Source organism: Microplitis demolitor, chromosome 9 (genome assembly GCF_026212275.2).
Source record: "Microplitis demolitor isolate Queensland-Clemson2020A chromosome 9, iyMicDemo2.1a, whole genome shotgun sequence".
In the NCBI taxonomy this organism is placed as follows: domain Eukaryota; kingdom Metazoa; phylum Arthropoda; class Insecta; order Hymenoptera; family Braconidae; genus Microplitis; species Microplitis demolitor.
In genome coordinates this window covers 1,190,620-1,216,925 of record NC_068553.1, presented here as the reverse complement: position 1 = coordinate 1,216,925, position 26,306 = coordinate 1,190,620, and the positions used below count along the sequence as shown (strand labels likewise).

At 28.3% G+C, this 26,306-nt stretch overlaps 1 protein-coding gene across 2 annotated transcripts; it reads left to right on the top strand.

Moving 5' to 3' along the window:
- Positions 1 to 16,596: 16,596 nt before the first annotated feature.
- On the top strand, positions 16,597 to 24,908 carry LOC103570367 (uncharacterized). Of its 2 annotated transcripts, none has more exons than XM_008548078.1 (5): positions 16,597 to 16,907; positions 19,257 to 19,619; positions 21,214 to 21,281; positions 23,842 to 24,073; positions 24,631 to 24,908. In XM_008548078.1, the coding sequence occupies exons 1-5, from the start codon at positions 16,733 to 16,735 to the stop codon at positions 24,900 to 24,902; spliced, it is 1,110 nt and encodes a 369-aa protein (XP_008546300.1). In that variant the 5' UTR covers positions 16,597 to 16,732; the 3' UTR covers positions 24,903 to 24,908. The 2 variants fall into 2 exon arrangements, with proteins under 2 accessions (XP_008546300.1, XP_008546299.1); XM_008548077.1 differs by having other exon boundaries at positions 21,214 to 21,299.
- The last annotated feature ends 1,398 nt before the right edge of the window (positions 24,909 to 26,306 follow it).

The following is a 26,306-nucleotide window of genomic DNA, read 5'->3' as shown; positions in this document are numbered from 1 at the left end:
TTAGTGAAATGACAATAATTGTGTTATAAAAAAATACAAAAACTAATTCAAAGTATTAGTTACATATTGTCAGTTAATATTTAAAATTTTTAAACGCCGTTTAAATATTTAAATTTTGGGATGAAATTTTCAGCACAGACATAATTTCACAAATATAAACTATTGCTGCCACGAGAAAGAAAAAAAATTTGAAATAAAAATTCAAATTTCAATCATTTTTGATATTTTCAAAATTTGTGAGCGACCTCTTGAAAATTTTTAATCGAGCTGATTTTTGAAGAGGCTTCTTAAAACATCGAAAGCCAACAAATTTTCATAAGAGACTCGAAAAAAAAAAAAAATTTGGAAAATACAAAAGTGCACGACTCATAATGGTCATTTATTATGAAATAATAAAATAATAAAAAAATGGCGGGAAGCACGAATAAATTTAAAATATATACAATTTTCTGGCATTAATATTTGTTTTTTTTTTTTTTTTTTTTTTTTTTTTTTTTTTTTTTTTTTTTTTAATTATTTTAGTAATTTTTTATAATTATAAAAAAAATTTTCTCAAAATATCTCGAATAATAAAAAAAAAAGTATATGTAAATAAAAACAAATAAAAAAAAAGAATTGAATTGAAAAAATTCAGGCTTACCAATTAGCAATAACACAAAAAAAAAAACAGCTGTACTAGGACGGTAATGCGCAAGCGCCCCTGGTGGAATAAATGTACGTATAATGTATAGATATATCACCATCCATGTTAATTTTACATAGATATATATATGTATAGTTATACAGCCTTTTTATTTTTTTATTAATTGTAATTAAACGACACTGAGTTACCTAACCATTTTCAATAGGGGATCTACAATTCTTTCAAAGAATTTTTAAAAAAAAAATTTGTTTCAATTACTGGATTTTTTCGCAAGTTGAGTGTATACGGGTTTCATACTTGACGGACAGGAAATTTTTTTAAACTATTTTGATGTTTTTTCGGTTTTCATTGAACTAAATAAATTTTTGAAAAGTATGGAATTAATCTCCATTAAATTATCTTCAAAATGGTGTGCAACTTATCTTAATTCCGTGAATCAACAAAGGTATAATAATAGAAATAGTTGCCGAAGTGAGGGGAAAAAAATTTTTCAATCGTAAAGCACTCGCTGATGCTTCGCATCATGAGTCCTGCAATAGTCGGTTTTTTTGGCCACCCTAATGGCCATATTCAATTATATACAGTGAGAGACGAGAATTTTTTCTTGGATTGCATCAATCAAATAGTAATATTTGATATTCAATTCAAAATTCATATCGAATAATCCGAACCATTCAAAATGAATTTTAATCAAATCGAATAGTTATATCCACCCCTAGTAAGTTAGTTATGATTTCTTCACTTTTTCGGATTACTTTCAAATAAAATATCTTCTGAAGTGAATATATTGTTTTTCGCAATTACATTTAGCCACGCAATCTTTGATCTACTTAACTTACTCCACTTTTGTCACTACAAATTAAACACCAGAATTTTTCAATTTGAAAAATAAAAAAAAATAATAATTATAACAATTGACTAAAAAAAAAAAAAAATTCTTCTTACTCAAGCTAATAAAAAATAACAGTGATAATAATAAAACCTCAAATGTACCACATAAAATTCCTTTATTCCGTTATTTCAACATCGTACCAACCTGTTGCATCCACTAACTTCTTTCTTCCATTACTTGCTACCTTTTTATTGTAATCCAAATGTCTCTTTTTATTCAGCCCTCGACACATTTTATCTAGATTTCTAACTATATATTAGTATATTTATACCGAGCATATAATCACATACTTAATAATCGAGAATTTTTTATCAAACTTTTTTTTTTTTTTCGTTTAAAAATTTTTAAAATTAAAAATACGTCTTAAATATCCAACTTGCAGTAAAAACCAACAGATACTTTTTTGTAGGAAATTAAATTTCCTACAAAAAAGGTCCTGAGCAAATTTGATATAAATTAGATAGATAGCTCATGATTTTCATTTAAAGATTTGAAATTTTTGTAAGAAAAAATTAAACCATTAATTTTTAGACACAATACTTTAAATTAATTTTATGGCTTAATGACTATGTCTACGAAAAAATTACAAGACATCTTTTTTGTAGCAAATAAAATTTTCTATAAAATTGTATTCTATTGTATTTTCCGTATCTTCAATACTTCAGTCAGAATTAAAATTTTTGTACTGCATGATGCCATGGAAAAAAATTTAAGTGTGAAATGAATTAAAAATTTTTTTTGTTAAGGAAAAAAAATAGTGGAGGGTGAGAGAGATTCAAGAGACCTGGGGAGTGGTTGGAAAGAGTGTAGAGGACAAAGGTAGAAGGGGATTAACAACAATATTATTAAGCCCTGTGGGTTGATTAAACTTCCACAAGGACCGCGTAATATTTTCTTTTCTATATTTAAGCCCGTGATTGCTGCTCTTTCCGACCACACAACTTGCGGCCTTCATGAAGGGCCACGCCAATTACCTCATCCACATCTTTTTAACAGTTACTAACCCTAAAGTTGATTGAAATGAGAAAATGAGCTGAGTGATGAGCTAAAGAGATAGAAATATAAAGAAAAAAAAAATATGAAATTTTTCAGTAATTGAAATCACACTTGATTGACGTAAGGGTTTAATTTTAATTTTATGTACTCTCTTAATTTAAATCAGTGGAATTACACTGGTCCATGGGTGAAACCTCACTGGTTTGCTGGTAAAACTCACTGATTTGACCAGTTGTCCTGGCGGCCATTTAATACCACTGGTTACTCAGTAAACTGATAAGCGAGTGAATTTTAATGGAGGACGTAGTCACTGATTCGAGAGTGAGCTGATATAATTCTCATCATAACCTAACTTACACATATAGGGCATAATTATTTGCATAAAATGAATGAATTAAAAACATCCCGTATGAAAATAGCGTATATGGTCAAAATATATGTAACAGTATACGATAAATATCAGAAAACATACATTTATATTGTGTACATGGAAAGAAAAGTATGGGAATAGTTCCTATAATTTTGTGAAATTTCATCCTATACCAGTATAGGATAACAACCATAGAGTATGGGAGCAGTTCCTGAAATTATAGGAATGTTACGCATAATTATAGGAATAGTTCCTATAATTATGGATATGATACCCATACCATTATGGGAATAGTTCCTATAACTATAGGAATTGTTCCTATAATTTATGGAAATACTTCCTATAATTTATGGAAATACTTCCTATGATTGATGGGAATACTTCCTATAATATTATGGGAACCATTCCCATAATATATGGAAATGATTCCTATAAATTATAGGAACCATTCCTATAATATTATATGAATAGTTCCCATAATAGTATAGGACTAATTCCCATAATATTATAGGAATGGTTCCTATACTATCATGAAAATATTAATTCAAAGGAAAGTGTGAAAATAACTTCTATATGGGAATGGTTCCCATAATGGTATAGGAATTGTATCCATACTATTATAGGAATGGTTCCTATATATTATAGGAACCATCTCTATATCATTGTGGGAACCATTCCCATAATATTATAGGAACAGTCCCTATACCAATATGTGAACCATTCCTATAATATTATGGGAATAGTTCCTATTTCAAAATGGGAACCATTTCCATAATATTATAGAAACGGTTCCCATAATATTATAGGAATGGTTCCCATAATGGTATAGGAACGGTTCCTATAATATTATAGGAATGGTTCCTATACTATTAAAGGGATGGTTCCTATACTATTATAGGAATAGTTCCCATACTGTCATGAAAATATTAATTCAAAGAAAAGTGTGCAAATAACTTCTATATGAAAGAAAATTATAGGAAGTATTCCAATGTATTATGGGAATGGTTCCCATAATGGTATAGGAATTGTATCCATACTATTTGAAGAATGGTTCCTATATATTTTAGGAACCATCTCTATATCATTGTGGGAACTATTACCATAAAATTATAGGAACAGTCCCTATACCAATAGGTAAACCATTCCCATAATATCATAGAAACGGTTCTCATAGTATTATAGGAATGGTTCCCATAATGGTATAGGAACGGTTCCTATAATATTATGGTAATGGTTCCCATGATGGTATAGCGGTGGTTCCTATAATATATAGGAACCATTCCTATAATAGTATGGGCACAATTCCTATACTATTATGGGAACCATTCCCATAATACATAGAAATACTTCCTATAATTTTCTTTCCGTGTATGAAAAAAATAAGTTTCTTATTAGTATGACCCACTTCAATTAAATTAGATCTAAATTTTAATATACTCTTTAAATTGCAGAAAAAATTCTCGAAATTAGTTATTTTGAAGCGAATATATAATATGCCCATATACATATACATACACCAAATAAAATATATGCTCAAATATAACAAAGAAAATATATGGTGCCATATATAATATAAATTATATACTACCATATATTTCATTTCATACAAAAATTTTATATTTTTTGAATATAAACGAAATATATCAATACTATATATTATAAGGTAAATGTAAATGTATATATGGCTTAATATAAAAAACATATAAGTTACATATATGGAAGACATATATTTACTACTGTATATAATTTTATATTAAATCGGCGAAAATCTTCATATAATTTTTTATAACATACAATATAATCTATCATATATATTTTGTTGCAAAGATATATGATTTTATATATTTTAACCATACATTGTTTTATCATAAGGGATATTTACACAAATTTACTTTATTCAACTTCTATGACATCAACTATATTGAAATTATTCAAAATAATGTGGAAGAAGGAAACTGCTCTTGAAGCTTTTTTCGAAATTTTACAAATATAATGGTCGATTTAATTATAAAAATTATCAAAGCTTGGAGAGTAGCTTAAATCAAAAGATTTAACATATTTGCACCCCCTAAAATTTCCAATTTTCTTAAGGCTCCCCCCCCCTCTTTTTTAATATTCACAAAATTCCTGATGGAATTTCAAAACTCGTTAATTTCAGTAGAATCTTTTTTCGATCTACTAAGCTATAAAATCTTCATATAACTGAAAAAAAAATTTCCTTTTTTAAGGCCACCCTAATATGTATAAATATTTAAAAAAAAAAAGATTAAGATTATTGACTGGAGACTGGAGGTTTATTTGGTCGCTTTACTGGTCAGTAAAAATAATAATGGTTTATTCCAGTAAATAAAATACTGGACGGTTTAGTTTTTAGCCTGACTGAGCTAATCTCAAAAGCGATCGTCAATACATGTCTGACTTATAAATGTGAGTAGGGATATTGGTAAGTTGTTTTATTTTAGTCTGTGGGCCGATTCAGGATGCGAAAACTGCTTGTGCATTCAAGAGAGATCGTGGTCTTGTAGTCTCCCTGGATAGCGGAAAATATTAGCGGCACCTTTTAACACACTACCAAAGAAACAACTTGGATCTCCATTCTTCATTCCCGTCTCAATACCCTTCGTATCTTTCATGGTTCCCTTGCCTCCAATCATTCTCTTTTCTTCTACACTATACTCTGCTCTTTTATTCAATATTTCTTTTCCCTACGATACTTCGAGTTCTCTGCTCGTGCTCTCACAATCTCGATTGAACTGATGTCGTTTTTATTCGACCCAACATTCCGAATCATTTAATAAAATACGGGTTTAAATTAAACAGCTACAATAATATCTGAATTTAAATTTAACTTTAGGACTTTGATTTTTTTTTCTTTTTCATAAAATAATTGAGACATTTTTCATGTTGCAATGTTTGCACGAAAAAAAAATAATCATATCTAATTATATTATATTGGATGTGACCATAAACAGTTAAATAAATTATATAAAAATTTTTGTGTGATTATATATAATTATATATAATCATATCTGATTATATATAATTATACACATAGCATGACAATATATAAAAATATATATAGTTATATAAGACTATATGCGAATTTATATAATTAATAATTATCTATAAATATATACTATTAAACATAAAATTCTTTAAGAATTATATATAATCATGTATAATTATACAAAATTATACATAAGTTTATATAATTACATCTAATTATCTATAATTTATTTTTCTCGGGGACAACCCAAGAAAGAGTGATCATAATTGCCTATATATATTATTAGATATAATCATGTATAATTATACAAAATTATGCATAAGTTTATATAATTACATCTAATTATCTATAATTTATTTTTCCCGGGGACAACCCAAGAAAGAGTGATCATAATTGCCTATATATATTATTAGATATAATCATGTATAATTAAACAAAATTATGCATAAGTTTATATGATTATATCTAATTATCTATAATTTATTTTTCCCGGGGACAACCCAAGAAAGAGGGATTATAATTGCCTACATATATTATTAGATATAATCATGTATAATTATACAAAATTATGCATAAGTTTATATAATTATATATAATTTATTTTTCCCGGGGACAACCCAAGAAAGAGGGATCATAATTGCCTATATATATAATTAGATATAATCATGTAAAGTTGTATATATGTATATCGTATTGTACATAGTTACATGTAATTTTATAAAATTATATACAATCAGATATGACTCTGTAGACCAAAAAAAATGGTTATATATAAATATATATGATCATATCCGACAATATATAATGTAAAATTATATATAAATTTCCTATATAATTTCTTAAATTATATCGAGCTATAAATAGATATGTATAATTATATCTGATTATGTATAATCATATCCGATCATGTATAATTATATATAGCTGTGCACTACAATATAACCCAAAAGAAAGTGATCATATCTACCTGACTTAATTACATATGATCATATATAGTTGTATATAAACATATATAATTATATTTAGTGACCATCACGACGTCTAACTCCGATAGTATCAATTAATTTTTTATAATTTCAAAATTTATACGAAGGAAATTGATTAGACCTAATCGTCTATAATTATATTACATATGAAGTGATTCTGCCAATATAGAAATCTAGTTATATCTAATCGTTTATAGATAATTATATCTGAACAGATCCGACTTTTTTTCGTAGGTCGGCAATTTGTTTTTTTTTTTATATTTTAATAGGTTACATTTGCATACATTGCGGTTTGTTAATTTCAAATTATTTCTCATCAAAGTGAAAACTTAGAACAAAATAAATCTAAAGAAGGTTTGACTTTATGAGCCACCCTAACAATTTCTCGGTGTTTTAGTGCTTGAAGAGCTCGCAAATATTATAATATAATTTGTAAATTGTCTTGATCTAAAAAAGGTCTTGATCTTATTCCATCATCAAAAATAACGTTCAGTTGATTCGTTCAAAAAAAAAAAAAAAAAAAAAAAAAAAAAAAAAAACATGACTTGAAAATCAATCGAATACCGTAATCTCATGTCAGTCACTCAACCTTTCTAAAAATTAGAAAAAAAAATCTCCATACCCATTTCTAATCCAACTCTAACCTAAAAACCATAACGATGCATAAGAAACCAAAAACACTACCAAAAAAAAAAAAAAAAAGAAAAAAAAAACAACCGTAACATTACTATTCATAAAAAGAAAACAGGATTAGATAAACAGCAGTAATAGGCTATTGTTAAATTTCGGCTCAAAAACTGGCATTAGGCATCCAAAGCCACAACTTAAATAGTTACATTAAAAACTCTTGCCTCGAGCCATGCGGGAATATGAAAAGAAAGAAATAAAATAAATAATAATATAATATTATATATAACCAATGCCGATTGCATTGAGGATCGACTACAGTCTGATACTTTGTGGACTAGAGTCTGGATAGTAGTATAAAAAAATTAAAAAAGATGGACAATAAGTCATCCCCATCGTAAGGTAACTGTGACATTGGAGTATCAACAAGGTATAAAAGTATTTTCCCCATTGATGTCCTGAGGCAAGAAAGGTGTTTGTACGAACAATTTAAGTCCCTAAGGCTAAGGGTTTTTAAATAAAAACTTTTTGAGGTTAAGGTCTACTCACTATACCTCAACTTTAGTCACCGTATTGGTAAATAGATGAGACATGATGTATATATGGGGACAAAACGATCTACCGTCAATAGTATATTGTCAAAATATTGCTGCAATCTTCAGTATGTTGGTGGATAGTTTCTTATTATATATATGTGTGTGTATATATAAAAAATACAGGCATAGATTCTTTTGAAATTGGCTTTTGTGTCGACCAGGAGGAACATGTGCGCCTCGGGGTGACTTTTACGTGCAAGATGCACGATACATACGAATAATGAGCTCGGCGTTTTATTTCATTCAAAAGATTGGAGACCGCAACTAAAGACCACCGGGACATTTGCTTTTGGTTGAGGATTTTTTTCGATGCTTTTGTGAGAATTGTCGTTGGGATAATACTAGATTATTTTATTTCCTTGTTTTTTAGCCAGTTAGAATTGATTTTTTAAATTTATATAACTTATTATGGTGGCTGTATTGGATAAGTAAATAATTATCGATATTTTTTGGGCGGAGATTTGAATTTTAAATGAAATTGTAGAGCAGATTTTTTTTTTTTGAATTTTTGGATTTAGGGTTCAAATCAAAATTATGGCTAAACTATTTAATTTATGCAAAAAATAAAAGAATACTTTTTTATGGGAAATTTAATTTTCTATAAAATTGTCTGGTACAATATTTATGGTATCTGTAATGGTTAGCCCGTTATTTTAAAATAAAATTTTTTTTTTGTTTATTTCCATAAATTATTGTAGATCCCCATAGAGTTTTTAATAAATTCCTAATAATTCTTATGGAATAAGGCGATGCCATGAATATTGAAGTGAGTTCCTGAGAAGTTTTCGGAGTTCTAATGGATTTTGAAATAAATCCCCATGGGTTTTTTAATGAAACCCCATGGATTTTTTAATGAAACCCGATAAATCTTTATGGAATGTAATGACTAGCTATGAAATTTGAAATGGATTCCTAGAGATTTTTTAGAATTCTCATGGGGTTTTTAAGGAATGTTATGGAATTCTTGTGGATTCTTGTAGATTCCCATGGATTTTAAAATAAATTCTTGTAGAATATTGATACTTTCTACAGATTTTAGAACAAAATCCTGAGAATTTTCATGAATTCCCATAAATTATTCGATATTCCCATGGATTTTTAATAGAACTTGATAAATCCTTATGGAGTATGGTGACTCGCTATAAAATTTGAAATAGATTCCTAGGGATTTTTTAGAATTTTTCATGGGGTTTTTTAAGAATTTTATGGAATTCTTGTGGATTCTTGTAGATTCCCATGGGTTTTTAAATAAACTCCTATAGAATATCGAGACTTTCTACAGATTTCAGAACAAAATCCTGAGAATTTTTATGAATTCCCGGATATTATTCGGTATTTCCATGGATTTTTAAATCAATTTCCATAGATCTTCATGGGATACCATTACCTGCTATTAATTTAGAAATCGATTCTAAGGATTTTTATAGATTTCTATGAATTCCCATAAATCTTTGTATAGATTCCCATGGAATTCGGAGTAGGGTCCTATTAATTCTTCAGGAATATCATCACTTGCTCCATATTTTCATAGCTTTCTATGGATTTTTAACGAGAATGCAATGGATTCCCATAGATTCTCAAGGATTTTATAAATTTTAAAACCGACTCCTATTAATTTTTTTATTCAAATTCCAATGGATTTCCATATAATAGTAATGGGAACATCTTAAAATCGAAATTTAAAAGAAAGTCATGAGACCCCATAGAAATCCATGAAAATACGATTGAATAAAATGCGGAAACCTATGGGAAAACAGAAATTGAAAAATATTGGGTTGCATCGAAAAATTTCAAATTTATTGAAATTTTTTCCATCAAACTGTCAAATGTAAAAAAAAACCCCATAAAAATTATATTTATCATAAAATTTAATTTGCGCTCAGCGAAGCGGGCAATATTGCTAGTCTTTTATAAGTTAAATTTTAATAAATGAAAGTGCCATTAATAATTGAAATATATAGAATAAAATATATAATAAATCAAATAAAAAAAAATGTTGAGTAAAATTTAAAATACTGTAGAAGCAAAGAATGTTTTTCTATTAGACATAAAGATGCACACGAACGAATAGTAGTTTTTACAAATGCTAAGCCAGGATAGTAGATAGAGGATAGGATTGGAATATAAGATTCTTAGTGGAGTGGAATACGGAAGTGGGCGTTGGCAAAGTTAATGCCGTACCAGTTTTAAATTCACAAAACGTTTCCCAAGGTAATTTTAAATAAAATATTATCACTTAGTTAACGTATAAATTAGCTTTCATGTTGCTGATTAGAATGATCAACAATCTTTTAGACTGAAACCATTAATAAATCATGGTTTTTTTTTTCTTTGTACAAGAATCTTTTGATTTTCAAATTTCATGTCTTCTGATTTTACGAAAGATTTTTTTTTAGGGCAGGGTGAGACAAGACGGCCCTTCTCAGCTGGTTATTACTTTTTGTGGCTTTAAATCTTCAAATCAGTTTACTTATGTCCTATCTAAATTATTTCCTGAACTAAATTCATGGACACTGCCGAAACTCAAAAAGAAAAAATTTTTCTACACTTTAAAAAATAATTTTAAAATTACAATACAAAAGGAATTCAATTTTCATAACTAGATATTTGAATTGTATTTTCAATAAAAAAAATCGGTCTGTCGGTTGACCCTGCGGGCCAGCCCCGAAACTTCCCGCTGTTTTTGACCTCAAAGAGCTCGAAAACATTAGTGTAGATATATTTTCGAGCTCTTCGAGCTCGAAAATGCTATCGCATGCAATTGTTTTTTTATGATCTTTTCAAGCTCTAACAAGTTACCTGTTATGCTGAAGTTTGAAAATTTAAGAATCGAAAATCATCAATGAAGCGGTTTTTAAAATTTAGTTCCTGATTTTGTTCAGTAAAATAAGTGTATTGAGGCAGAAATCAATGTCGGGGATCAAAATCAAGATTTAAATAAATTTTGACTCATGTAAGAAACAATAAAATATGAAATATCCGATAAAAATATTAAAAACTACGTTTTATCGATTTTTTTGTTGATAATATGATTTAAACTAAAAACCAAGTTCGATGACATTATATGATCGAAAGAAACCATAAAAAAGATGAGTTGGTATGATATCAGGCACATTTTAGTACATTATATTATGATTTATCCGGAAAAAATAACATAAAATGTTATTTTTTTAACTTTTCAACGCCGATATCTTTTGAACTAATCAATCGATTTTGATAGTTGACGTGGCAATCGGCGCATTTTATTGAGTTCTAGAGCTGATTAAAATTTGAAATCGATCGCGTCAGTCGTTTCGAAAATATTTAGAAAAAACCGTTTTTCACCATTTCTTTCTCCCGCGATAACTCTCGAACGAATTATCCGATTTGGATGTTTGAGGTGGCAATCGACGCGTTTTATTGAGTACTAGAGCCGATTAGATTTTGAAGTCGATCGTATAAGTCGTTTTTGAGAAATCAATAAAAAACTAAAAAAAAAAATTTTTTTTTTTCGTAATTCGCCAATATTTTCGAGTCTATTCGATCAAATAATCTGAAATTTTCAGGAAAGTTGAAGGCCAACAAGCTCTTTCGATTGCCACCTCAACCATCCAAATCGATTCATTAGTTCAAAAGTTACAAAGAGTTTACACACACACACACACACACACACACACACACACACACACACACACACACACACACACACACACACACACACACACACACACACACACATACATACACACACTCGGACATCATTCTGAAAATAGTCAGAATAGCTTGCTAGGACCTCAAAACGTCGACATCTGATGAAAACTCGATGTTCGAAAATCGGGGTGAAAACAATAACTTCCCAAAATTTTTGAAAATCGTCGATTTTCTTAGCAGGAAGTTAAAAAAATTGTATTTAAAAATTCACAACGAAGTATTTAATAATCCAAAGTGTTGATTTGAAAATTCAAAAACGTGTATTTCAAATTCTATATGAAATTATTAACGAAATTTCAAGCACAAATGTATGTGTTTATTACGTTTTATACATTTTTTTGAAAATTCAAAGAATTTTTTTAACAGTATATACAGAAAATAGTCATTTTTTAATTAGAAAAAAAATTTGACATGACGAACAGGGCCATGTTCCATAATTGGGCGTTTTTTTTTTTTATACAAAATTTCAGTACACGAAAAAAAACAGAATATTAAAAATTAATAAATAGTAGTAAAGAGTGGAATCTGTTATCGATAATTAGTACTATTATAGGCTTAATGCGAAGTAGTTTACTAGTTTTTGTAAATTCTGAAAAACTACTATCAATCTAGTTTTGTCCACCTATATTGGCCCATGCTTGGCTCAAGATTGGGTACCCAGTCCTGGCCGTTACAATTATTACCCGGGCTTGGGCCAAGACTGGGTAACCTAGCCTTGGCCATCCAATGCCAAGCCAAACTTGGGCCAAGGTAGGATTACCCAAGTTTGGTTATACTTATGGTTTAATAAGTAGATCATATTAATGTAGCAGTTTAACATTAGCAGGTTTGTCCAGTAGCTATCGTTCAGACCCAGCAATCGGAAGGTCGGCAGTTCGCGCCCGGAACCCAGCAGTATTTTCACCGAGTTTTTTTCACATCATTTACCTCCTTCGTTTCCTCGATGCATGGGCAAGGTCTGGCAACAAGGTCTGGGCCAAGACTGGCAATGAAGCATGGGCCAAGCCTGGCAACTAAGCATGGGCCAGGTCTGGCAACCAAGTCGGGCCCCGTGTTATCATTCCAGAGTCCTACCAAGGCTGGCTTACAAGCTTGGGCCAAGTTTTTACATACTTGGGCCAAGCCTGGGCCCGTCGTACTTTCCTCTCTGGGTCTATGTTTATATGAATAGTAATAAGTGTAGTTATGAATTTATCAACTTTTTTTCGTATTAATTTTAATATATGAAATTACAAATTTCGCTCTTGTATGTGTATCTAATTTTAATATAAATAATAATCATTTTGTAATGTATATAATGATCCTGGTTTGTTATTAGTATCCAATATACTAATTTTAAGTCGAAAATAAACTACCAACTATTAAAATTTTGACCACTATTTTTTCCGTGTCTCATATCTTTCAATTTCTAGAAAAAAAAATACAATTTGTAAATTTTGTAAATTATTAGAAATTTTTTTTTTTTTTTTTCAAAATTACATAATAATTACAAATTTTATTTTTTTAATTTTATCCAAAAGTCCTACAAATTTTAAAGAATTCATATCTTGGTTTCAAAGGCTTCCAATTATTAGAAAAAAAAAATCGATTTCAAAATTTACAAAATATTCATTAAATTTAATATTTTTTTAAATAATAAGAATTAATTGCAATTTTTTTTTTTAATAAAAAATGAAAAAGAAATTTTGTTATATTTTACAAACAAAAATAAATTAATAAGTCAAGATTTACAATCTATAATAAATCTCATACGTGATGTCCGAGAATATATCTATAAACAACAAAGTTAAAAAATTTCGGAGTACACAAAGATCGTAATGAGATTATTCCATATCATTTTTAAGGATCAGATTTTAAACCTCAGTTCTCACTAAAGAATATATATAACGCAATAGTACTGAATTGTAGGCGAGAAATTTAAATTAAATATATATTAATATTTTTAGTGGGACATATATATGACCTAGTCCTAGAGCCCGATACCCAGAGACCTTCAATGACCATGAGAATGCCTCAAAATGTTACAGTAAAGATTTAACGACAAAAAAATAATAAATTTACCGTTTATATTTATTTCTTAGGACTGACACGACACGAGGCACATTTGACTATTTTCTGGTTATTTTTATATTTTGAACGGACTAAAGACTAAATTTGAAGAGAGATAAAGTAACAATAGCCTGTATTAGGGTACGCGCGGCATGAGGTGTCAACTCTCGGCTGTGAGTCTGAGGTCCAGGTATCGAAACCCGGGGACAGTAAAAACTTATTGTTATTTTTTTGTGTATCTAGTGTGGATTGTTACATTAGATAATTGACAAAAGTCAATATAAAATATTTTTATTTATATTTATATTTTCAGTTGCATTATTAAAGTCATTTTATAATTCAAATAAATAATTCTGCCCGCTAATTGTTTATAAATTCCTAAGTAAGATTTTATAGAAAATCTAATAAGATTAGGTACGTTTTCATAAGAGACATACATGATGATTTAAGAGTCTTGTCAGTTTAGAATACTTGAACCAGGATTATAAAAGTTCGTATGAAAATGATATTCTCTTAGATTTGAAAGAGTAAGTATAGTGACTACACGGAGAAAAAAAAACAGTAATATTTCCTATGTTGGCATAGTAACTATTCCTATGTGCACATAGGAATTTTTTCTATGTAAACAAAGGGAAATTCCCTATAAAAATATAGGAAAAAGTACTATGTGACATAAAAACTTTTCTTATAATACATAGGAAAAGTTCCTATGTTGACATAGGCATAATTCCTATGTTACATAGCATTTTTTCCTATGGTAACATAGTAATTTTCCCTTTGTAGCATATGAATTTTTCCTATGTGAAACATAGCAATTCTTCCTATGTTAACATAGAAATTATTCCTATGTTTCACATTGGAAAAATTCCTATGCGAACATAGGAAAATTTACTATGTTACCATAGGAAAAAATACTATGTACCATAGGAATTATTCCTATGTTAACATAGGAAAAATTTTTGTGTTACAAAAATCATAAAAGGATGAGATTTGTTTTTCTTATATGTAAAAAAATTTTGGGTGACCATTTTGCCCCAGTGGTCCATTTGGCCTTAGTAGCCTATTTTGCCTCAGTGATCCATTTTGCCCCTCCCCCGTCCCAAACACTTCATGTTACAAAGTTTGGGGGGCCCATTTTGCCTCCAAATATTCCGAGGAATCTAAAATTTTAGGGGGCCCATTCTGCCCCCACTTCCCCTACATGTAAGGAAATAAGTGAATTATGTTTTTTTTTATTTTTCTAGACATAGGAATTGTTCCTATGTTAACATAGGAGTAATTCCTATGTAACAAAGGAATTATTCCTATGTTCCACAGTAAATTTCCCTATGCTACATAGTAAATCTTCCTATGCTGCATAGTATATTTTCCTATGTTCACATAGGGAAATTCACTATGTCAACATAGGAATATTTCCTATACAACATAGAAATTATTTCATGTTAACCTAGTAAATTTCCCTATGTTCGCATAGTAAAAATTCCTATGCGAACATAGGAAATATTACTACGTAACATAGGAAAATTACCTGTTTTGTTTTCTCCGTGTACTTACTGTTTACTAGTGAAAAGCATGTCACTAATCCGAATAGTGGTATACTTCTCACTAGCAATAAGTGGCTATTCACTGCCAAATACTGATTGTCACATGACTTTCAGTAATTCGTTTTTAAAGAGTACATGAAGAAAAATGTTGGCTCAAAACTTTCCGGGTCGAAAAATTAGATCTGATTTTGGTCTAACTTGACTGTATTTGGACTCCTTGGTCTGTTATTGAACTTCTATCAAAATTTAAATCTGTTTTTGATCTACCCGGGCTGGAAAATTTGATCTGTTTTAAGTCTAATTGGACTATTTGATCTGTTTTTGATCTTTTACAAAAATTTTAAGCTGTCTTCGACCTGTTGTTTTGAGAAACAATTGCGTTACGGACAGACAAAACTAGATTAATTTTTGAACTTTCAAAAATTTTAGTTCTGAAAATTCGCAACAACAAAAGTAGATTAAATCATGGACTTAAAAGTTTTTATTTATGGGCAATATTTATAAAAAAAATATTAAGCCACAGAATTGATTATGCTTTGTTTACTATTTACTCAGTATCTTTTGTATAAAAATGTCGGCAGTTAATGAAAGTTTGACAGCTTAAATTGTAGTTGTCTTGACTGAATATTTATAGTATTGAATAAAAGTGATAAAATAACTTTTAAAATGTCAAAAAAAATTTTCTTATTTACTGAATAAAATCAAAAATATTTTGGCATTACAAAACATCAAAATTCTTGTGACTTTGATCAAAAATTCTGCCTGAACGATTAAAAATACGACATAAAATAATGACAGCATTTTTACAGGACATTAAATTCTCTATAAAAAAGGCCTTCATTACTTTCTCCGCAACCCAGTAGTTTACAATCTGTAGCTAAAAATAACTATTTGATCCCAACGGAAAAAAATCTATTTACTATTTACCAGAACAGGTTTAAAAAAATTAGCACATATTTAAAAATATGAGACGAGGTCGATATCCAGCATTCCAAGCCTGCTGTCGACCTGCCTCACTCAATAATAAACCCACCGAACCCAACTCCCATCGTTCTCTCTACTTACTGTCTCTCTAGCCGAGTACCAACTAAACGCACCTGCGTGTACACTGCGTTTGCGCAGTATACCCTCACGCATACATTCGACGCTCTATACTCTCGTCTACTCAACAGAAGAAAGTATGAGATACAAAGCCACCAATACTTAGCCTGCATGAAGCCTCGTCGTCCTACACAAGTTATCAACTTACTCAGTAGGTCTTTGTTCGTAAACATCAATACCGCCATTTTGTGTAGATCTGTTGATTTTTATTAGTAATAAATATTATTTAAAATGAGTAAAGGCTACGCGTTAATTTACTGGATTGATTCTCAAAATGTTGAAACAGTTAAATGTTCAGCTATACCTCAGAGATGTAGAAAAGATGGCGCTGTTATATCATTGAAATGGAAAAATGCCGTCACTGGAATCAATGAAAGAAAAACAGCTAAGATTTTGAAAATCTCTAGTAAGTTTATTTATTTCCTTTTTATTTTAAACTTTCAATGTCGCAAAACGATGAATTGAAAAAAAAAAAAAAAAAAAATTTGAAATTGCACTTGTAGTTTTTTTAAATTTTCTACATGTGCTAATTTTTAGTTTTTTTTTTTTCTGTTATTGATTTGTTGAAAAAAAAATCCGGAAAATTTTAATAGAGCAGAACAGATGTTTATTTTATTTATTTATTTTTTTGGTTATGTTTTGAACATGTATTTATCGCAGAGAGTAAGTTACCCTCGAGAATTGTCGGATATTTTCGGTTTGTAATATAAATGTAGTACGAAGTGTTATTAGACTTGTTTTCTAAGAGTAGGAGAAGTGGAGGGCAAAGGGAAAACGGCTTACTCTCAAAGGGTTCAAGTATTTGCGGTTATTTTTCTAAGTAGATAATTTTAACGAAAATTTTGTCTAATGGTTTTTGATTAATTTTTTATTTAAAAGTTTAGTTAGAAGTCATCTTAATTTTAGTAAAAATTATTTTATTGAAACTTAATCTTTAAATGAAATTCAAGGTTAGGTTTTTGTAGAAAATTTAATTTTCTATAAAAAAGGAATCAATAATTTTTTTGATAAATTGAGTTCTGCTTTAATTTTTGTTGAAAGTAATAAATTTATAAGAAGTAATGAAAAAAAAATTGAACGTCAAAATATTTTTCATTTTCAAATTAAAATTTCAAGTTGAGTATCGAAGATATGATGAAATTAATCATAAAATGTTCTATAGGAAAATAAATTCTCTATAAAAAGAATCTTACGGATATTTTCTGAATTTGATAGTTTTGCCATAATGTTCTATTCAATTATTAAATTTATGAACTATACAGAGAATTTATGACAGTTTTTGATTAACGAATTAAAATTCTAGGTTAAGTATCGAGGATATGATAAAAATGAGTAGAATTAATTTTGTATGAAAAATGTCCGATTAAGTTTCTTGGTAAATTTGATAGTGTTGACATAAAATTTGGTTAAAATATCAAACTTAAAAGAATTATACAAAAAATAAAAAAATACGGAATTATTTTTTATTTTTAAACTTTAATTCTCAGTAAAGAATCGCAGATATGATAAAAATAACAATGAGCAATTTTGCAGAAATTTAAGTTTTCTATAAAAAACGTCTTATTGACTTTTTCAAGAGGTTCGATAGTTTTGCCATACCCAATGAAAAAAGATTTTATATAATTGAATAGAAAAAATGACCCCATCTATTTGTATGCAATCGTACACGGAGATAAAAATATAGTAAATTTTACTAAAAAATATGAGAATAAATGCCAAATTTGGATAGTAATCTTGAAACGCTTATGATTTATATGAAAAATTCATAAACAGATAAGCATATTTTACAAGTCGTTTAGTAATTTCTCATATACTGTGGAAAATTTCCTATATTGCATATTAATTTTTAGTTATATTTAGTAATTTTTACTATTCCTGTTTAGTAAATTTTACTATATTAGAATGGAAGAAAATAAAATTAAATTTTTCTTAGCATTTAACTTTTTATTATTATTGTTATCATTTTGATTATTACTGTTATTTATGTCATCTGTATTGGTGTTGGTGTCGATTTTTGTTTTTTAAAAAATCACTTGTTCCAACCGAGATTCGAACCCTGATCTCCCGCGCGCCAGTCCTTTCCTATGTCTGACGGCCCGATGTCTCCTTTGGACAAAAGTTTCAGAACTTGTAATACATATTTGTATATGCTATCCCCATCAACTTTTAATTTTATCTATACACAGTAGAATTTACTATACAGATAGTAAAAAAATATAATCGTGTTAGCAAAAAATACATTGCGTACAGTAATTTTTAATATTTTGTATAGTAACGAATCCTATATTGTATTACAAAATTTATTTTCTTAAATTTATATTTATTAATAGCATAGTAAAATTTACTATATAAATAGTAAAAAATATAATGGTCTTAGCAAAAAATACATTACGCATAGTAATTTTGAATATCTCATTATGTAATTATTGCTAACTAGTAAATGTTACTAAACTTTTAGTAACAATTACAATACAGAATGTATTTTTTCATATTTGTTAGTAAATTTTACTATGTATTGTAATTTTTACTATACTTTTTTCTCCGTGTGGGCATTTAACATTACAAATCGTTTTGAATCGTTTCTTTTAATCAGGGATTATTACGCTCTGCGAAAACTTAAACAATAAGTAGTCATGCAGCTGATAGCGTCAGAACATCACTATCAGCACTTTTGGAAGTGATCGTGATAATAATGTACAGAGGCATAACAATCTATACAAAAAAATTAATTGTTTTTTTCAAAATAAATTTACAGTTGATAAAAACGAGTTAAATAAGCTAACAGTTGACACGTCAACGGGAATAGTACTTGAGAAAAAGAAATCAATTCAGTCAAATTTAATTTCTCCTAGATCAGATTTATTGTATGGAACTAAAAATGCACCAAAAATAAAAATAAGAAAACACAAAAAACAAGATAATAACAAAGAATCGAAAGCTAAACATAATTTTAATACTGCGGTTTTCACTGCACTCAGCGACAATGATAGTTCGTCTTCGGATTCTAGTAGCAATGATGAGGACAATGACAATAATGATGAACATGACGATCGTGATGAAAACAATCCAATGGCTGCTGAAGATTTAAATCAACAAGTTAAAGATTTATTGCAATCTGGTAAGTCAGAAAAATAATTCATCTAATTTCCGTTTGTTAATTGGATTTCATTTCAAGATATATGATATTTCGTTTTTTCCCCACCTCGAACCTGAAAGAGATTAATCGATCCAAGTCGATGAATTTTCTGAGATTTTTGTGTAAATTTATCGCTTATATGGATTTTAGTCGTTGTTTTATATGTAATACACTTCACTTTCTTACACATATTTGGTACTTACTCTTACTTTTCCATTAATATTACCCTTTACAGCGCTACGATGCAAAATAAAATAGGAAAAAATTGAAAAAAATTATAGAAAATCCAAAAGTGCATGGCTCCTACTGCTCATTCTATTGTCAATAAACAATGAATCAAATAATAATAACAAAATTCGTTTGGATAGAGTTACTTTGTCATTTGGTTTTTTATGTCATTTATTATTTGTATCTAAAAGCTGAGGGCTCCGGGTGTAATTTAGTTTATAATTATTATCCCTAAATCAAGTACAATATTAATTATTACTGGAGCCCTAATATTTAATGCAGTGTGTATGATTGTTATAAAAAATAGATTAAGTATAGATAAACTCTAATTTAAATCATAAAAAATAAATTTTTGTTTTTAGTTTTTTTTTTAAATTATTTTTCTAGTATAACCTCAAATTATTTATTTTGTTTCTATTCTTTAGTTCAAAATATTTATTTTCATTGAATATTCAATCATTTTTAAATTTTAAATACATTTTACATTATGGGTGTGATATAGCAGACATCAGACAAATTTAAAATAATTAATAAATCGAGTAAATAATTAATAATATAAAATTTAAAAAAATGCAAATTCAAAAAATTTTGAAATTAATAGTGATTTTTTTGTAAATATTATTTTTTTAATTATTTATCTTATTTATTTATAATTTTAAAGTTCTCTGATGTCTGCTACATTCATACTCGTTTTACATTAATATTATTTAATAATTATTAATATTTTCACCATGAATAAATGCAAAAAATAACTTATTTTATTTACTGTTCCGGTATTAGGACAACCAAATTCCCGTATTGGGACAAGGCTATTTCAGCGTTCCGGTATTGGGTCTTTTGGGTGTCATAGAAAAAAATTTTTTTTTTATATTAAATTTAAGAAAAATGAACTAATTTGATTATTTTTGAATTGTTAAATGTCTATTCTATATGATGTAATAAATTATTTTGGTTTATAATTTATTTGAATATTTTTAAAACGATAAAAATCAGTTATATACCCTTCGTCGTTCCGGTATTGGGACATTTACCTTATCCTCTTACAGCTCTCGCCAAGATCTCTTGAGATCCTAAAACATCAACTTAAATTATATATTTACTCTAAAAATTATCCTGAAAGAATAAAAATCATTGAAAGAATTTGTCCCAATGCGAGAATAATTTTCTCGGATACCGGACTATTTTTTTCTAAAGCGGCCTCCCCTAAATTGAATCGCAATATTAAAAATAATCCGACATTCATTTCAAGGTTCTCCCACTCTTTTCTGCAATTACTTTTTCCAAAGCTTTTGATTTCTCCAAGCAAGAAAAATTTAATTACTGATAAAATGATCAATTACCTTTTTAGCAACAGTCGAGAACGTTAATTTCCTCAAAAAATTAGTCGGATTAATGGAAAAAGTTTGTGACAAATCTGTAAGCGTCAAACGAGAAGTAAATTTAATATACATTTTTTTTTTTTTTCTAATAGCTTGGGTAAATGTGGATGTTGCGGTTTAAAATACTTAAAATGGTCTTATCTAATGTTTTAAATTGTTCAATTTATAACGAATATTAAAAGCAAGGAAAATGAAAAATTATTGCAAGTAATTGCGTAATGAAACTTAAAATATGAACCGCATAAATTTTAACATTTACCCAAATTATTTACTGTAAGAATTAATAAGATGAGTTTGGTGAATAGTGGGGGTGTGCGAATAACTCGAATTTAGAAATCATTCGAATCTAATTTATTACACGGAGAGAAAATTATAGTAACAGTTACAATATATTATGGGAATGGTTCCCATACTGCATAGTAACTGGTTTTTTTGAAATGTTGATTATAGGAACGGCACCCATATATATTATGGTAACCATTCTTATAACTATGGGTACAATTCCCATATGGTATCGGAATAGTTTCTATGGAATTATGGTAATCGTTACTATGTACCTATGGTAATGGTTACCATAATATTATGGAAATGGTTACCATAATATTATGGGAATGGTTACTATAATATTATGGTAATGTTTACTATAATATTATGGGAATAGTTACCATAATATTATGGGAATGGTTACTATAATATTATGGGAATGGTTACCATAATATTATGGAAATGGTTACCATAATATTATGGTAATGGTTACTATAATATTATGGGAATGGTTACTATAATATTATGGTAATGGTTACCATAATATTATGGGAATGGTTACTATAAGATTATGGTAATGTTTACTATAATATTATGGGAATGGTTACCATAATATTATCGTAATGGTTACTATAATATTATGGGAATGGTTACCATAATATTATGGAAATGGTTACCATAATATTATGGTAATGGTTACTATAATATTATGGGAATTGTTACCATAATATTATGGGAATGGTTACCATAATATTATCGTAATGTTTACTATAATATTATGGGAATAGTTACCATAATATTATGGGAATAGCTACCATAATATTATGGGAATGGTTACCATAATATTATGGTGATGGTTACCATAATATTTAGAAATTATAATAATTTTTTTTTTCTATAGAATTTTGCAGTGTAAATTATTATGAAGTTATTTATTATTATTATTATTTACAAATTAATTTTTATCTGACCAAAAATAATATTTTATTATAATATAGTTTCACAAAAAGATTAAGTATACAAAAAAAAAAGCTTATTGCAAAAAAAAAATTATTATAATTTCTAAATATTATGGTAACCATTCCCATAATATTATGGTAACCATTCCCATAATAATATGGTAACTATTCCCACAATATTATAGTAACCATTACCATAATATTGTGGTAACTATTCCCATAACATTATAGTAACCATTACCATAATATTATGGTAACCATTCCCATAATATTATAGTAACCATTCTCATAATATTATGGTAACCATTCCCATAATATTATGTTAATAATTCCCATACATTATGGGAATGATTACCATAATCTTATGGTAACCATTGCCATATACGCTTAGGAACCGTTACAATGTGGTTATAGGATTGGTTCTTATTTGCTTATGGGAACTATTCCTATGAGTATGGTAATCATTACCATGATTCTTCCACATGCGATATGGGAACTGTTACCATAATGATAGGAATTGTTACCATATTTATGAAAACCTTCCCAGAAAGTATGGGTATATATCCCATAATCCCAAGTAATCATTACCATAACGGTGGGATGATATTTCATAAACGTACTAGGAGCAGTTACTATAATTTTTTCTCCGTGTAGTACAGGCAAAAAATGAATTATAAAAATTAGTAATTGATAACTGAAAATTTAGAATGTGCTCACAATTTGATATCATTCCAGACAGTAATTTCGTGGTTTCATTGAATATAAAGTACCGGCGGGTACTAAGGCCGAGCTAAGATAAATTTTTAAGAAAATCGAAAATATTACATTTAATCATCGAAGTGTATCATTAATCTTTATTTCAATACATTAGCCCTAATATGTAATGAAGTAAAGGTAATTTTTACCATAAACAAACAAAAAATTATCCTTTACAAAAACCGTACAAATAGGCCTTATTTTTCTACGGTAGGGTTATAAGGCCTACGGGTTAAACAAATTGGAACAGTTTAACTATGCTCAATAAAATTGGTATTAGAGATGAATCATCACTTAAGGCCTTATAAGGCCTTATTACCCGACAGGCCTTATTACCGCAGGTACCTTAGATTCGAATACTAATTCTTGATCCGAATACTAATCGCACACCTTCTGCGAATATTGACGATGAATTAGCTCATTTTTAAATTAAAATTGTACTAATAAAATTCTCTTACCTGTAAAATTTTCATATCATCAATCATATTTTCGTAAAAATTTATAAATCAATAGAAACTTCAAAAATTAGCTCATTCAGTCTAGAAAAATTTTCATCAAACTCATTAGGCGAAATCTTTTCTGAAATGAAGATATGAAAATGAAATTATTTTTCATTAGGAACATAGTGTGCAAGATCAAAATAAAGCTGACATTCACCAAAGTTTAGGTCCATATTTACCGCCAATGACAATAAATGCGATATTCCACCGCAATCAAGATTTAAAAGACTGGCGAAAATTATCTACGGACATCCTCGTTGAAATTTACGGCAAAGAATTAGCATTTTTATCTGCGAAAGGTCGCAGAGGTGCACGGGGTATTGATCCCAACGTCTATCGTGCTATTTACGGTAGCTATTTTATTCTTTAATTACTTTAATTATTATTACTATTACTTCACTATTTTATTATCTCAATTAATAAAATTTATTTGACGTATAAATATTCAAATATTGATATTTTTATTAGATATTATTTTAGCAAAAAAATAAAAAATTTTTTTAAACACCAAAACTGTCTCATTTTTTTAAATTATTTAAAAAATTTTCAATCCAGAATTTCAAGAAAAAAATGATCGAAATTTTATAAATTTTTTTCTTTTGTTATTGGGGTAAAACAAAATTTTTTTTGATAATTTTATCCCTTAATGGAAAAATTGAAAATTTTCAAATTTTTCGGTGGAGTTTTTTTTTTTTTTAATAGACTAAATAATTTTTTTTTTTTCGAAAATTGATGACAGAGCTGTAAATTAGAGGCTCTGAGCTTAAGATAACATTTTTTTTCTCGTTATTACAATAATTATAACGGAAGTAATTATGCATTGACATTGCGTGTCAATGCAGGTTAAAATTTAATTTAAAGGTAAAAATAACAATTTTTATAAATTTTAAATATTTTGGATTCTTAGATTTAGTGAATATGAGAACAGAATGGATAATACCTTCAAAGGATTTCGTAAGGCATGTAAATAAAGTTTGTTCAAATCGTAAAAAATATATAAGAAAGTCAATCGCCGAAATCGGTGTCGCTTCAACGAGTCAAAATGGAAATATTAGTGAAGAAGATCCAATTGCTACTTTAGAGCAAGGGGATTTTGATCATCATGAAGAAATACAGTATCCTCATAGTAATTTTTGCACAATTAAGATCGACGAAACTTATTCTCAGGCGCAAATGTAATTTCAATTAAATAAATAACGTAACAAAAAAATAATGAATTGCATTGATGTATTTTCTAAAATTACTTTACTCCCTGGTTCCTCCACGTGTACCCGTCTCAGAGTATCTCTCTAGAAAAGTTCTGGAAAGTTTAGAGACTTTCCTATTGGGAAACAGAATTCTGATACGACACCTGGTGGCTAAAGCTATAACTACTCAAAGTAGGTCAAATCATGAATGTTTGCATGTGTCTATACGTCTATCAGTTAATATAAATAATAAATACTTAACTGTCTCTACAATTCTTGTGTTTGTATGAATTAAAAAATTGTTTTCGTTCAATTACAAAAAAATTTGGAATTTATAAATATGGAATTTCCGTAAAAAATAAGTGAATGTAGTATATTGTTTTTATTAACTCGTATTGCTCAAATGATAACGAATGTTTCTGCCACTCAGGTTACGTCGCACTGGAAGAGAGTGAATGTAAATTACCTCTCGGTAGGTTCTGTACGGAGAGTAATCCATGCTTAACGGAAAATTCTATTTGCATCAATAATGAATGTCAATGCAGTCTTAATTTTGTTAAACATTACAATGCTGAATGTAAACCTAGTGAGTCTTTCATTATTGTAACAAAATATTTGTCTTAGATATTATTTCTAGAAAGGTTTTAAATTAAATTTGAATTTTGAAATGCGATTATCAGAAATAATTTATTGTTTTCCTTTTAAATGGATATTGTTCGAAAAAAAATGATTGTTATGTGAAAAATTCAGTTTGTATTGCAAACAGATGTCAATGTGATTTCGATTGTTTGCCACATTCTAATTATGAATGTGAACCCGGTTAGTAAAAATGTTTATTTTCATTTATAACAGACATTTATATCATTGTGTAATAGAAATGTACATTACAAATTTTTTTTGAGTAGACGAACAATACATAAGCCTGAGAGCGTTAAGAAAAGCCGAGTATTTTATGGAAATTTACTCAAAACATACCTGATTTTTCAAATTTCAGTGATCACACAGTTATATTGAATAGATATATTAACTTTTTTTTTTTAATTTATCCAGTTATGCTGGGAAAGTTGTGTTCAGAAGACGTAGATTGTAAAAGAATTACAAATTCAATATGTTCAGCAGATAATTTCTGTGTTTGTAAAATGAATTATTTTGCGCTTGATAAATTTTTTTGTCAATCAACTTAGAAGGGATTTTGCTTAGTTGATCACGATTGTTATTCTGATTCATTCCACTGTTCTGATAATCGATGTCAATGTAAAAGTAATCACACGGCAGTATCCGTTGACAAATGTGTTGAAAGTCAGTACAATTTTATCAATGCCAATTCGAAGAATTATAAAGTTTATTACGAAATTGCGTAATCCAATTTATTTATTCCGTCATTGGTTGTTACAGC

Coding starts and splice junctions, on each gene's coding strand:
- LOC103570367 (XM_008548077.1), top strand. CDS start 16,733: ATGAGTAAAGGCTACGCGTTAATTTACTGGATTGATTCTCAAAATGTT. Junction 16,908..19,256: donor TAAGATTTTGAAAATCTCTA/GTAAGTTTATTT, acceptor ATAAATTTACAG/TTGATAAAAACGAGTTAAAT. Junction 19,620..21,213: donor TAAAGATTTATTGCAATCTG/GTAAGTCAGAAA, acceptor TTACCTTTTTAG/CAACAGTCGAGAACGTTAAT.